The 14566-nt window shown below is 47.5% G+C and overlaps 1 protein-coding gene across 1 annotated transcript in view; it reads left to right on the forward strand.

Annotated features, from left to right (window-relative positions):
• Positions 1-14566, forward strand: part of RPH3AL (rabphilin 3A like (without C2 domains)) — a 96734-nt gene that overhangs the window by 52770 nt on the left and 29398 nt on the right. Inside the window, exon 6 of the mRNA XM_067472014.1 lies at positions 8158-8338. Within this exon, the coding sequence (XP_067328115.1) occupies positions 8158-8338 (181 nt within the window). The remainder of the gene's footprint in view (positions 1-8157; positions 8339-14566) is intronic.

Genomic DNA, 14566 nt, shown 5'->3' on the forward strand with positions numbered 1-14566 from the left:
CCATGCTTGGGTGATGGGCAAACAGTTGAGAGGCGGCCCTCCCGCCCCTGGTGCCTCTGGACCAATCAGGAAGCTCCAGTGGTCCGTAGGAACCAATGGGGAGACCTCTGCCACCTGGTGGCGACAGCCAATCAGGAGAGATGGAGGCAGGATGAGGGAGCACAAAGGAATCTGGGAAAGGAGTAAACAAAGGAAATGCCATGTGGCTGGTGAGACAAAGGGGAAATCTCAAGCCAGTCTGATTTATCAACATGTGTAGACTGTTTCTTGGTGGAGATAGCTGAGTTAATCAGAGCGAAGGCAAAAAGTTTTTTGAGGACCTTCTGTCCTTCAGGAGGAAATATGATTAAGATTTTTGCCAAAGGGGCAAGCTGAGGGCTGGGCAATTCCTCCGAGGGCCACCAGCTGCCCAGGCTATTGTTCATGCAAAAGGAAGTTGTGGATAAAAAAAAATCCTGGAATGTTTGGGGCTTTGTAGTCCCTTTTGTGGAGTTTCTTCATGTATATAGGGGAAACAAAGGTCAGAAGAAAAGGGGAAAGGCTTCTGCCACACAAAGAAATCAGAAAACACATTTCATACACATCTAAAGTTCATAAAGTGGCCAGGAAATCAGAAGACGCTTACTTCTTGGGAGGAGAGCAATGTCCAGTCTCGATAAAATAGTGAAGAGTAGAGACATCAGACTGGCAACAAAGATCCGCCTAGTCAAAGCCATGGTATTCCCTGTAGTCACCTACGGATGTGAGAGCTGGACCTTAGGGAAGGCTGAGCGAAGGAAGATCGATGCTTTTGAGCTGTGGTGTTGGAGGAAAGTTCTGAGAGTGCCTTGGACTGCGAGAAGATCCAACCAGTCCATCCTCCAGGAAATAAAGCCTGACTGCTCACTGGAGGGAAAGATACTAGAGACAAAGTTGAAGTACTTTGGCCACATCATGAGGAGACAGGAAAGCCTAGAGAAGACAATTATGCTGGGGAAAGTGGAAGGCAAAAGGAAGAGGGGCCGACCAAGGACAAGATGGATGGATGGCATCCTTGAAGTGACTGGACTGACCTTGAGGGAGCTGGGGGTGGTAACGGCCGACAGGGAGCTCTGGCGTGGGCTGGTCCATGAGGTCACGAAGAGTCGGAGACGACTGAACGAATGAACAACAACAAAGTTCATAAAAGGCAAGATTTCATAAGGTTTGTCCATGTGGGGGGAAAGAGTGTCTATAGGGGATGGCTAAAACGCAAGGGTGTTGCACAAAGGTCCTGGCAGGAGTTATTGAGTAGCCCAAATGGACCTGGTGTCTCTGGAAACAAGCTTGGAGAACTACAGCTCCCGAGTGAGGCAGAGACCCCAAGGTCTAGCTATTCCCGAAGTTTCACGGGGTCCTCATTGTTGTTAAGGCCTTGGCAAATTGACCAAGACTTAACCCCTATTGTGCAGTCTGGTACCTTTGTCCTTTGCAGAACTATAAGTCACCATCCCTTTTTTTGGGGGGGGGGGGGCATGCTCGACGTCAGTACTGCCATCTGCTGAGGAGTTACGAAGGTGGAGGCATTACTTTTCATTCAACCCTCGTATTGTCTTATTTTTTTGGTTTGAGAGAGTGTGAATCCCAGGGTGTTTCCTTGGCTGAGCAGGGATTTCACTCCTGATCTCACAACGTCCTATAGTCCAACCCTCAAACCACCGTTGGCACTATGTGGCAGCCCAATATATTTGCGTTTTTGAGGTTAAAACCTGCGCATATAGGAAAGGAAAGAAACTCTGGTCACTTAACAGTAGCAAGAAATGTCTTTCGCCTTCAATATTTCTGAAGCTTCCATTTTGCTCTTTGTCAGAGCTGATCCTCGCCTCAATGCGTCTCATTTAGTTCATTATCAGCTTTACCAGCGGGGCTGAGCCAAATTGGTTTTTTTGGGTATAGCTTTGTTTTCACAACGCTTGCCCACACTTCATTCACTTTCATCTGTCTACATTAAATGTGTTTTTAATAAGCTCCCTTCGTTGGGAATCTCGCTATTAAAAAAATAAATTGGAACGCATGCGGCGTTCTCGCGGGCCATTATCACCCTTGTTGGGGCTGGAGGGTGCTGGGCATCTTCTTTATCCATCGTGGCGTCCACTTTTCTCTCTTAAAGCCACCTCACTCAGCTTGAGTCTCGCTCTTAGGCTGAATTTCCACTTGGTGTCTCGCAATGTGTTTATTATTGTCATGTTGATTGATGTTGTGCTTCATTGGCTCTCTTTGCAGCTCTCTCTGACTGTGAGAGCTGTTTTCAGCAGTGGAACTCTCTGCCCCAGAGTGTGGTGGAGGCTCCTTCTATGGAGGGTTTTAAACAGAGGCTGGATGGCCATCTGTTGGGGGTGCTTTGAACACAATTGTCCTGCTTCTTGGCAGAATGAGGTTGGACTGGATTGCCCATGAGGTTCCTTCCAACTCTAGGATTCTATTATTCTATACTATGAGAGCTGTTCAGCAGTGGAACTCTCTGCCCCAGAGTGTGGTGGAGGCTCCTTCTATGGAGGGTTTTAAACAGAGGCTGGATGGCCATCTTGGGGGTGCTTTGAACGCAATTTTCCTGCTTCTTGGCAGAATGAGGTTGGACTGGATGGCCCATGAGGTCCCTTCCAACTCTAGGATTCTATTATTCTATACTATGAGAGCTGTTCAGCAGTGGAACTCTCTGCCCCAGAGTGTGGTGGAGGCTCCTTCTATGGAGGGTTTTAAACAGAGGCTGGATGGCCATCTTGGGGGTGCTTTGAACGCAATTTTCCTGCTTCTTGGCAGAATGAGGTTGGACTGGATGGCCCATGAGGTCCCTTCCAACTCTAGGATTCTATTATTCTATACTATGAGAGCTGTTCAGCAGTGGAACTCTCTGCCCCAGAGTGTGGTGGAGGCTCCTTCTATGGAGGGTTTTAAACAGAGGCTGGATGGCCATCTGTTGGGGGTGCTTTGAACACAATTTTCCTGCTTCTTGGCAGAATGGGGTTGGACTGGATGGCCCATGAGGTCCCTTCCAACTCTAGGATTCTATTATTCTATACTATGAGAGCTGTTCAGCAGTGGAACTCTCTGCCCCAGAGTGTGGTGGAGGCTCCTTCTATGAAGGGTTTTAAACAGAGGCTGGATGGCCATCTGTTGGGGGTACTTTGAACGCAATTTTCCTGCTTCTTGGCAGAATGGAGTTGGACTGGATGGCCCACGAAGTGTCTTCCAACTCTATGATTCTATGATTCTATACACGTTAAGCTGCCACTGTCAATGGGTGCCTTTTTCTGATGGGCTATTGTTTAATCATCATCATCGTCGTCGTCATTGTCGTCGTCATCATATACTTAATTTATATTCTGCCCTATCTCCCTGATTTTCTGCAGCTGGTGGTTTAACCCGCTGTGCTAAAGCCCGGCCCTGCTAAAATGGCACCTAGACCTCCCTGTTGGAAAACTATTTATTTATTTTTTGAACTGGAGGTGAGCAGAAGCTGGGCTGATGGTTGGGACCTCACCCCAACCCGGGCTTGAACTGTCAACCTTTCAATCGGCAAGATTTTCTGCAGCTGGTGGTTTAACCCGCTGTGCTAAAGCCCGGCCCTGCTAAAAAGGCACCTAGACCTCCCTGTTGGAAAACTATTTATCTGTTTTTGAACTGGTAGGTGAGCAGAAGCTGGGTTGATCGTTGGGAGCTCACACCAACCCGGGCTTGAACTGTCAATCTTTTGATCGGCAAGATTTTCTGCAGCTGGTGGTTTAACCCGCTGTGCTAAAGCCTGGTTCTGTTAAAAAGGCACCTAGACCTCCCTGTTGGAAAACTATTTATCTATTCACATTACTGTTTTTGAACTGGTAGGTAAGCAGAAGCTAGGCTGATGGTTGGGAGCTCACTCCAACCTGAGCTTGAACTGTCAACCTTTCAAATGGCAAGATTTTCTGCAACTGACGGTTTAACCTGCCGTGCTAAAGCCCGGCCCTGCTAAAAAGGCACCTAGACCTCCCTTTTGGAAAACTATTTATCTACTCACATTACTGTTTTTGAACTGGTAGGTGAGCAGAAGCTGGGCCGATGGTTGGGAGCTCACCCCAACCCGGGCTTGAACTGGTAACCTTTCGATTGGCAAGCTTTTCTGCAACTGGTGGTTTAACCCGCTGTGCTAAAGCCCGGCCCTGCTAAAAAGGCACCTAGACCTCCCTGTTGGAAAACTATTTATCTACTCACATTACTGTTTTTGAACTGGTAGGTAAACAAAAGAAAGTTGGGAGCTCGCCCCAACCAGGGCTTGAATTGTCAACCTTTCGATAGGCAAGATTTTCTGCAGCTGGTGGTTTAACCCGCTGTGCTAAAGCCCGGCCCTGCTAAAAAGGCACCTAGACCTCCCTGTTGGAAAACTATTTATCTGTTTTTGAACTGGTAGGTGAGCAGAAGCTGGGTTGATCGTTGGGAGCTCACACCAACCCGGGCTTGAACTGTCAATCTTTTGATCGGCAAGATTTTCTGCAGCTGGTGGTTTAACCCGCTGTGCTAAAGCCTGGTTCTGTTAAAAAGGCACCTAGACCTCCCTGTTGGAAAACTATTTATCTATTCACATTACTGTTTTTGAACTGGTAGGTAAGCAGAAGCTAGGCTGATGGTTGGGAGCTCACTCCAACCTGAGCTTGAACTGTCAACCTTTCAAATGGCAAGATTTTCTGCAACTGACGGTTTAACCTGCCGTGCTAAAGCCCGGCCCTGCTAAAAAGGCACCTAGACCTCCCTGTTGGAAAACTATTTATCTACTCACATTACTGTTTTTGAACTGGTAGGTGAGCAGAAGCTGGGCTGATGGTTGGGAGCTCACCCCAACCCGGGCTTGAACTGGTAACCTTTCGATTGGCAAGCTTTTCTGCAACTGGTGGTTTAACCCGCTGTGCTAAAGCCCGGCCCTGCTAAAAAGGCACCTAGACCTCCCTGTTGGAAAACTATTTATCTACTCACATTACTGTTTTTGAACTGGTAGGTAAACAAAAGAAAGTTGGGAGCTCGCCCCAACCAGGGCTTGAATTGTCAACCTTTCGATAGGCAAGATTTTCTGCAGCTGGTGGTTTAACCCGCTGTGCTAAAGCCCGGCCCTGCTAAAAAGGGACCTAGACCTCCTTGTTGGAAAACTATTTATCTACTCACATTACTGTTTTTGAACTGGTAGGTGAGCAGAAGCTGGGCTGATGGTTGGGAGCGCACCCCAACCCGGGTTTGAACTGGTAACCTTTCGATTGGCAAGCTTTTCTGCAACTGGTGGTTTAACCTGCTGTGCTAAAGCCCGGCCCTGCTAAAAAGGCACCTAGACCTCCCTGTTGGAAAACTATTTATCTACTCACATTACTGTTTTTGAACTGGTAGGTAAACAAAAGAAAGTTGGGAGCTCGCCCCAACCAGGGCTTGAACTGTCAACCTTTCAAATGGCAAGATTTTCTGCAACTGACGGTTTAACCCGCCGTTCTAAAGCCCGCCCCTGCTAAAAAGGCATATAGACCTCCCTGTTGGAAAACTCTGGTGCTTTGCTTCAGGGGGAGCTCTCAAAACAGGGAGAATTGTGTTTTGACAGTTGGAAACTCACCCCAACCTGGGCTTGAACTGTCAACCTTTCGACTGGCAAGATTTTTTGCAACTGGTGGTTTAACCCACTGTGCTAAAGCCCGGCCCTGCTAAAAAGGCACCTAGACCTCCCTGTTGGAAAACTCTGGTGCTTTGCTTCAACAGGGAGCTCTCAAAACAGGGAGAATTGTAAACGTTTCGACGGTTGCGAACTCACCCCAACCCAGGCTTGAACTGTCAACCTTTAGATTGGCAAGATTTTTTGCAACTGGTGGTTTAACCCGCTGTGCTAAAGCCCGGCCCTGCTAAAAAGGTATCTAGACCTCCCTGTTGGAAAACTCTGATGCTTTCCTTCAAGGGGGAGCTCTCAAAACGGGGAGAATTGTAAGTGTTTCGACGGTTGGGAACTCACCCCAACTCGAGCTTGAACTGGCAACCTTTCGATTGGCAAGATTTTCTGCAACTGGTGGTTTAACCCGCTGTGCTAAAGCCCAGCCCACTGGGGTTTCTGGGGTTTGCCCAGTCCCTTAGAAATGATGGCAAAAACCTTTTAACCTCTAGGCCCACAAATGGAGAGCTTTCATTTCAAGTTTGTAAATGCTATCTATAAGACTACACCTGAGATCTGTCAATCCCCCAAATTTCATGGGTCATGATAAAGTTTGCAAATTCTCCTTTTTAGAAGGGACTAGCTTTACCCGCCACGCGTTGCTGTGGCCAGCCTTCTCTCCCTCTTTCTCTCCTTCTTTCACTCCTTCCTTCATTTCCTTTTCTTCTTCCCTTTCTTCCTTCTCTACCTGTTTACTTCCTTCCTTAGCTTTTTGCTCCCATCCTTCCTTCTCTTTATTTCTTTCCTTCCCTCCCTCTTTCTCTCCTTCTTTCTCTTCTTCCTTTGCTCTGTCTTTCCTCCCTTCCCTTTTTTCTTTCCTTCTCTCCTCCTTCCTTCTCTTCCTCTTTCCTTCCTCCTCCCTTTTTTCCTTCCTCTTTCTCTCCTTTCTTCCCTCTCTATCTCTTTCCTTCCTTCCTTTGCTCTTGACTTCCAGACTTCCATTTCTTTCTTTCTTTTCTTCCCTCCCTTTCTCTTCTTCCTTTGCTTTTTTCCCTCTCTTCCCCTTCCCAAATTCCCCTTCTTTTCTTCCTTCCTTCCTTCCTTCCTTCCTTCCTTCCTTCCTTCCTTCCTTCCTTTTGACACTTTCCCTTCCCCTTCCCTTTCTTCTTTTTTTCTATCTTTCTTTCCTTTCCTCCTTCCTTCCTTTCTCCCTTCTTTCCCATCCTCCTTCTCTCTCTTTATTCTTTCTTTCCTACATTTCTTCTTTCACATACCTTCTCAACTTCTCCTTCCTTCCTTCATACACCCTCCCTCCCTCCCTTCCTTTCTTTCCTTCCTTTCTTCCTTTCTCCGTTCTTTCCCATCCTCCTTCTCTCCCTTTCTTCTTTCTTTCTTTCCTTCCTTTCTTCTTTCATATACCTTCTCAACTTCTCCTTCCTTACTTCCTTCATACACCTTCCCTTCCCTCCTTTCTTCTTCCTTCCTTCCTTCCTTCCTTCCTTCCTTCCTTCTTTCCCACCCTCCTTCTCTCCCTTTCTTCTTTCTTTTTTTCCTTTCTTGTTTCATATACCTTCTCAACTTCTCTTTCCTTCCTTCCTACCTACCTACCTACCTACCTACCTACACCTTCTCTTCCCACTTTTCTTCTTTCTTTCCTTCTTTCCTTCCTTCCTTCCTTGCTATTTACACCCCTTCCCCTCATTTCCGTCCTTCCTTCCCTCTCCCGCTTCCTTCCCTCCTTCTCCTTCCTCACCGATGGCGGAGCCAGACGGCGGTGTGCGGGGCCGGCCTAGGCCGGGCGTTGCGGTGGCCGATGGGCTGTACTCGGCAGAGGCGGGCTGCGGCCTCTCCCGGCCGGGCCAGTAAGGCTCGCAGCAGGGGCCTCCCGGGCAGCCTCCGCAGGTTGCGCAGCATCCTGGCCCCCAGCGAGCACAGCCGGCCGAGCTCCAACTCCCAGACCGGGGCTTCAGCATCAGCGGGTAGGCTGCGTTCTAGAACTACAGTTCCCAGAGTGCATTGCGTGTGTACTTCCTCCCCTGGGCACTGCGCATGCTCAGTTGGCTTTTGTAATTGTGAGTTTGTTGAAATGTTGTTTGGAAGTTTGATGAGTGTTGTGCATACCTTGTGGGTTGAGGTATGTGCACGGCAAATTTGGTGAGTTTTCGTCGGGTTTTTTTCGCGTTTTGCTGTCCCGTTGAACGCCCTTTCCCATTTTATATATATAGATTAGTGTTGGGTGAAAGGAAAGGACCATTTGCACAACTTGTTTTCCTAAATTGCCAGGCAGAGCTTTAAAATAATTGTTAAATGTCTACGACATCCCTTTTTTGAGTAGCCATTTATGAGTCACATTCTTTTACATTGCTAGGGCCCAATTTTAGCAATTTAAGCTGTTTTTCGAATTTAAGGATCCAATGGGCATGTGGAGATAAATCACTTATTTCTTTTTAACATAGATATTTGCTGGCCTGGAGCATTTTTGAAAAGCAGTAAAACGTTTTGAGCGGACTATTGACTGCCTGTCTTTTATTTTTATTGATTGGATTTAGGTTTGGAAGCGATCCGGCGCCTGGTTCTACAAAGGTCTCCCAAAGTACATCTTGCCTTTGAAAAATAGCAGTAGCAGCAAAGCCGGAGAGGTCCATCTGAGGCCTCATCATGCAGAGATCCCAAGGCTGGAGGCCAAGAGCGTCTCTCCCAGTCGTACTTATACCTGGGCCAGGGGTAAAGGTCAGTTACTCACACATGAGAGAGGAATATCACTACTCTTATGTCTGCTACATGTCTTAAAGCGGTGTTTCTCAACCATTCTAATGCCACAACCCCTTAATACAGTTCCTCATGTTGTGATGACTCCCAACCATAATATCATTTTTGTTGCTACTTCATAACTCATTTTGCTACTGTTATGTCTCACAATGTAAATATCTGATATGCAGGATGTATTTTCATTGACTGGACCAAATTTGGCACTACCCAATACCCAAATTTGAATACTGATGGGGTTTGGGGTGGATCGATTATGTCATTTGGGAGTTGTGGTTGCTGGGATGTATAGTTCACCGACAATTAAAGAGCGTTCGCAGTTTAAACCTACCGAGGTGCTCCAAGTTTGGTTTTTGTGTGGGGGGAGGCTCTCTACGTGTGCTGTCGCATGCTGGGCCTGTGCATAAAACTGTAGAATCATAGAATCATAGAATCAAAGAGTTGGAAGAGACCTCATGGGCCATCCGGTCCAACCCCATTCTGCCAAGAAGCAGGAATATTGCATTCAAAGCACCCCTGACAGACCCCTGAATTCTTCTTTGGTGATTTCTCCCTTTTTCCACTTCTTCTGCATGTCTCGTTTGAGCCTGAGCACAGTTAGAAGTTCTTTGGACATCCACTGAGGTCAACCCCAAAGCTTACATGGGGTTCAAAACAGGAGCTTGGTCCCGGCAGTCCACAGTTCAAAGGGAGAAATCAATCCAAAGTTTGATAAGACAGTTGTTGGAAAGATTAATCCAAAAGTGCATAGGTCAGAAAGCCAGGGAATGAGATATGTCAAAGCAGAAGTTTGGGAGCTGTTCAGAGCACCCTCGACAGATGGCCATCCAGCCTGTTTCAAAGCCTCTAAAGAAGGAGCCTCCACCACACTCCGGGGCAGAGAGTTCCACTGCTGAACGGCTCTCACAGTCAGGAAGTTCTCCCTCATGTTCAGATGGAATCTCCTCTCTTGTAGTTTGAAGCCATTGTTCCGCATACTAGTCTCCAAGGAAGCAGAAAACACGCATGCTCCCTCCTCCCTGTGGCTTCCTCTCACATATTTATACATGGCTATCATGTCTCCTCTCAGCCTTTTCTTCTTCAGGCTAAACATGCCCAGCTCCTTAAGCTGCTCCTCATAGGGCTTGTTCTCCAGACCCTTGATCATTTGAGTTGCCCTCCTCTGGACACATTCCAGCTTGTCAATATCTCTCTTGAATTGTGGTGCCCAGAATTGGACACAATATTCCAGGTGTGGTCTAACCAGAGCAGAATAGAGGGGTAGCATGACTTCCCTGGACCTAGACACTCTGCTCCTATTGATGCAGGCCAAATTCTCATTGGCTTTTTTGCCGCCACTTCACATTGTTGGCTCATGTTTAGCTTGTTGTCCACGAGGACTCCAAGATCTTTTTCACACGTACTGCTCTCGAGCCAGGCCTTGTCCCCCATTCTGTATCTTTGCATTTCGTTTTTCCTGCCAGTGGAGTATCTTGCATTTGTCCCTGTTGAACTTCATTTTGTTAGTTTTGGCCCATCTCTCTAATCAGTCAAGATCGTTTTGAATCCTGCTCCTGTCCTCTGGAGTATTGGCTATCCCTCCCCATTTGGTGTCGTCTGCAAACTTGATGATCCTGTCTTCTAACCCTTGTAGGTCTTCTTCTGAATGCGCACAGGTGATGTTGTCATCAGCATATTGGAGTTCTGTAACAGATGTTTTAGTCTTCTTCTGAGTGCGGACAGACGACGTCATCAGCATATTGGAGTTCTATAACAGATGTTGTTATAACCTTGCTTTTAGCTTTCAGTCTGCTGAGGTTAAATAGCTTGCCATCTGTCCGATAGTTGATTTCCACTCTGGTGGGAAGCTTCCCATTAACAAGATGAAGTATCATAGCGATGAAGATGGAGAATAAGGTTGGGTCAATAACACATCCCTGTTTGATACCTGATTCCATCTTAAATTGGTCACTTTGGGAGCCATTGCTGTCCAGGACTGTTGCCATCATGGAGTTAGTGCTCAGAAAGCCCTTTGAATGCTTGTGTGCATGGTGCAAATGTGCAGAGAATGTGCTTCAACACAGCTACAACATTGTGGATAAGTCCTCACTCTTCTTTCCTGGAGTGAGCTGTTGCCAGGGTAACCCCTACCACTGTTTTAGGTCTCAAACTCTCCTTGATTTACCGTTGGGGGCTCCAGCGGTGACAAGCAAAGCCTTGGTGGCCCAAGAACCATCTAACTCAGGCATGGGCAAGCTTTCTAACTTGGAGGCCACATGGCAGGTTGGAGTGGGTTAGGCGTGTGAACCCATTGCTTCCTTGTGCCCTGGTCTCTAGAGCAGCAGAAAGTCAGTTTTCCCCTTCCTCTTCCTCCTCCTCCTCCTCCTCCTCCTCCTCCTCCTCCTCCTCCTCCTCAATGGGACACCCTTTGAAATCTTGAAACATGGTTCTCATGTTAATAATAAAAATAATAATAATAATAATGTTATGTATAACCTGCCCTATCTCCCCAGGGGGACTCTACCTTCTCTTCTCTCAGCTAAAATCCCCCAGGAGGAAAGGAGGAATGAAAAAGAGAGGGAACGGAGAAAGGGAGGAACTGAAGGCTGGGAGGGAGAGAGGAAGGGAAGGCATGAGGAAAGAGAGAAGGAAGGAAAGACAAAAGGGAAGGAAGGAGAAAGAGGGAGAGAGGAAAGGAGGGAGGAAAGAGGAAAGGAAGTGTGGAAAGAAAGGAAGGGAAGGGAAGAGACGAGAAGGAGGAAGGAAGGAAAAAGAGAAGAAAGGAAGGAAGGACGGACGAAAGGGTGGAAGGGAATAAAGAGAGAATGAAAGAGAGAGGCAAGGGAAGGAGGAAAGAGAGAAGGAAGGAAGGAAAGACAAAAGGAATGGATGGATGGGTGGAAGGAAGGAAGGAGATAGAGGGAGGGAGGAAAGAGGAAAGGAAGGGTGGAAGGAAAGCATGGAAGGAAGGGTGGAAGGAAGGAAGGAAGGAAGGAAGGAAGGAAGGAAGGAAGGGAATGAGGGAGGAAAAGGAAGAAAGGAAGGAAGAAAGGGTGGAGGGGAATGGAGACAAAAGGGAAGGAAGGAGAAAGAGGAGGAAAGAAGGGAGGAAAGAGGGAAGGGAAGGGTGGAAGGAAGGAAGGGAAGGAGGAAGGAAAAGGAAGAAAGGAAGGAAAAAAGGGTGGAAGGGAATGGAGACAAAAGGGAAGGAAGGAAAGAGAAAGAGGGAGAGAGGAAAGGAGGGAGGAAAAATGGAAGGAAGGGTGGAAGGGAAGGATGAAAGGAAGGAAGGAAGGGTGGAAGGAAAGGAAGGAGACAGGAAAAAGAGAAAGAAGAAAGAAAGGACGAAAGGGTGGAAGGGAATGGAGAGAGGGAGAAAGAGAGGGGGCGGGAGGAAAGAGAGAAGGAAGGAAAGACAAAAGCAAAGGAAGGAGAAGGAGGGAGAGAGGAAAGGAGGGAGGAAAGAGGGAAGGAAGTGTAGAAAGGAAGGAAGGAAAGATGGATAGAAGAAAGGAAGTTAGGAAGGAAGGAAGGAAGGAAGGGAAGGGAAGGAGGAAGGAAAAAGAGAAGAAAGGAAGAAAGAAAGAAAGGACGAAAGGATGGAAGGGGACTGAGAGGGTGAAAAAGAGAGGAGAGGAAGGAAAGACAAAAGCGAAGGAAGTATGGAGAAAGAGGGAGAGAAGGAAGGAGGGAAGAAAGAGGGAAGGAAGGAAGTACGAATGGGTGGAAGGGAAGGAAGGATGGAAGGAGAAAGAGGAAGGTAAGGGAAGGAGGGAGGAAGCAAAGGAGGAAGGAAAGAGAGAAGGAAGTATAGGAGGGCCTGAAAAAAGAGCCCAAGAGGCCATATCCGGCCCCTGGGCCTGGGTTTGTCCATTCCTGGTCTAACTTCTTGTATGTCATCCATGCAGTCTTCATGTCTCTGTGCATGGATGTGCAATGTATACATGTGTGGTGGGAGGAATTCTGGAAGTTCCAACCTAAAAGAAGTAGCTTCCCCAAGCTGGCTCAGAGACTCAGGCTGTGAAAGGTGCTCAGCAGTGGAACTCTCTGCCCCGGAGTGTGGTAGAGGCTCCTCATTTGGAAGCTTTTAAACAGAGGCTGGATGGCCATCTGTCGGGGGTGCTTTGAATGCAATTTTCCTTCTTCTTGGCAAGGGGTTGGACTGGATGGCCCATGAGGTCTCTTCCAACTCTATGATTCTGTTCTGTCGCGCGCTGGGCTTGAAACGAATTGCTTTTAAAACAGGACGTGCAACTTTAGCAAGAAGCCAGGGGGCCCAAAGAGAAAATCGTAAGGATTTTCACCATAAACAGTCTCTAGAGGGCTCGTAAAATATAACAAAGTCTTTTATTGGTGAACAATCAACAGAAACTTCTTTTGTCTTCAAAGGGTTAAACAAATGCTTCCAGGCTCTGTGCAACTCGTGGCTTCTAACTGTTACTTTACTCTAAAGGAAAATCCCTTTCCAAACTTCTCCCAGGCTAACTGTGATCCTAAACCTACCGGGTTGATCTGCATCTCAAAGCACCGAGTGGACCTACCAGTTGGCCTGTAGTCACTTCAGCTGGAGTTCTTAGATGTTCAAAGCTGTTTTTTCCCTCTGAAATTCCTCGGATCTTTAGGGCTGTTTCCCTAGGAATCTTTGGGAATCCTTTTTGCTCTTAAGCCTGTTCTCTCCCGGGAGGTCTTAAGGGTTGAAGCCTTTGTACAGGAGTAGTCTGTACATGTCGTGTACATTGACTTTCCTTGCTGAGACTGAATGAAAATGGCTCCCATCCCTTCACAATTGTCCTGAACAGGGGGCGGAACCAAACTTAACGATGATGGACAGGGGGCCTGCCCTATAACTGCAAACTTTAACAGGAAGCCACCCTTCTGCAGAATCCCAAGCCTTGGGCTGCAAGCAAACACTTAATACAAGGCAAATAAAGTGGAAGCTTGGAGCCCCCGGTGGTGCAGTGGGTTAAAGCACTGAGCTGCTGAGCTTGTTGATCGAAAGGTCGCAGGTTCGATTCCGGAGAGCGGCGTGAGCTTCCGCTGTCAGCCCTAGCTTCTGCCAACCTAGCAGTTCGAAAACATGCAAATGTGAGTAGATCAATAGGTACCGCTCCGGTGGGAAGGTAACGGCGCTCCATGCAGTCATGCCGGCCACATGACCTTGGAGTTGTCTACGGACAACGCTGGCTCTTCGGCTTAGAAATGGAGATGAGCACCCCACCCCAGAGTCAGACATGACTGGACTTAATGTCAGGGGACTACCTTTACCTTTACCTTCAGGTACAGCTGTACCACCACAAATTCTATGAAGTGGTGGGCAGCCTCCTCCAAAGGCAGGTGGTTGTGCTGCATTCTGAGAGGATGAGTTGGTTTCTCCTATCTCCTATCAAAACGATCTTGACAGATTAGAGAGATGGACCAAAACTAACAGAATGAAGTTCAGCAGTGACAAATGTAAGATACTCCACTTTGGCAGAAAAAATGAAATGCAGATACAGAATGGGTGACGGCTGGCTCGAGAGCAGTACGTGTGAAAAAGATCTTGGAGTCCTCGTGGACAACAAGTTAAACATGAGACATCAATGTGATGTGGCGGCAAAAAAAGCCAATGGGATTTTGGCCTGCATTAATAGGAGCATAGTGTCTAGATCTAAGGAAGTAATGCTACCCCTCTAGTCTGCTTTGGTTAGACCACATCTGGAATATTGTGTCCAATTCTGGGCACCACAATTCAAGAGAGATATTGACAAGCTGGAATGTGTCCAGAGGAGGGCAACTAAAATGATCAAGGGTCTGGAGAACAAGCCCTATGAGGAGCGGCTTAGGGAACTGGGCATGTTTAGCCTGAAGAAGAGAAGGCTGAGAGGAGATATGATAGCCATGTATAAATATGTGAGAGGAAGCCACAGGGAGGAGGGAGCAAGCTTGTTTTCTGCTTCCTTGGAGACTAGGACGCAATGGAACAATGGCTTCAAACTACAAGAGAGGAGATTCCATCTGAACATGAGGAAGAACTGCCTGACTGTGAGAGCCGTTCAGCAGTGGAACTCTCTGCCCCGGAGTGTGGTGGAGGCTCCTTCTTTGGAAGCTTTTAAGCAGAGGCTGGATGGCCATCTGTCAGGGGTGATTTGAATGCAATATTCCTGCTTCTTGGCAGGGGGTTGGACTGGATGGCCCATGAGGTCTCTTCCAACTCTTTGATTCTATGATTCTATG

The sequence above is a fragment of the Anolis sagrei genome, chromosome 11, assembly GCF_037176765.1.
Source record: "Anolis sagrei isolate rAnoSag1 chromosome 11, rAnoSag1.mat, whole genome shotgun sequence".
Taxonomy (NCBI): domain Eukaryota; kingdom Metazoa; phylum Chordata; class Lepidosauria; order Squamata; family Dactyloidae; genus Anolis; species Anolis sagrei.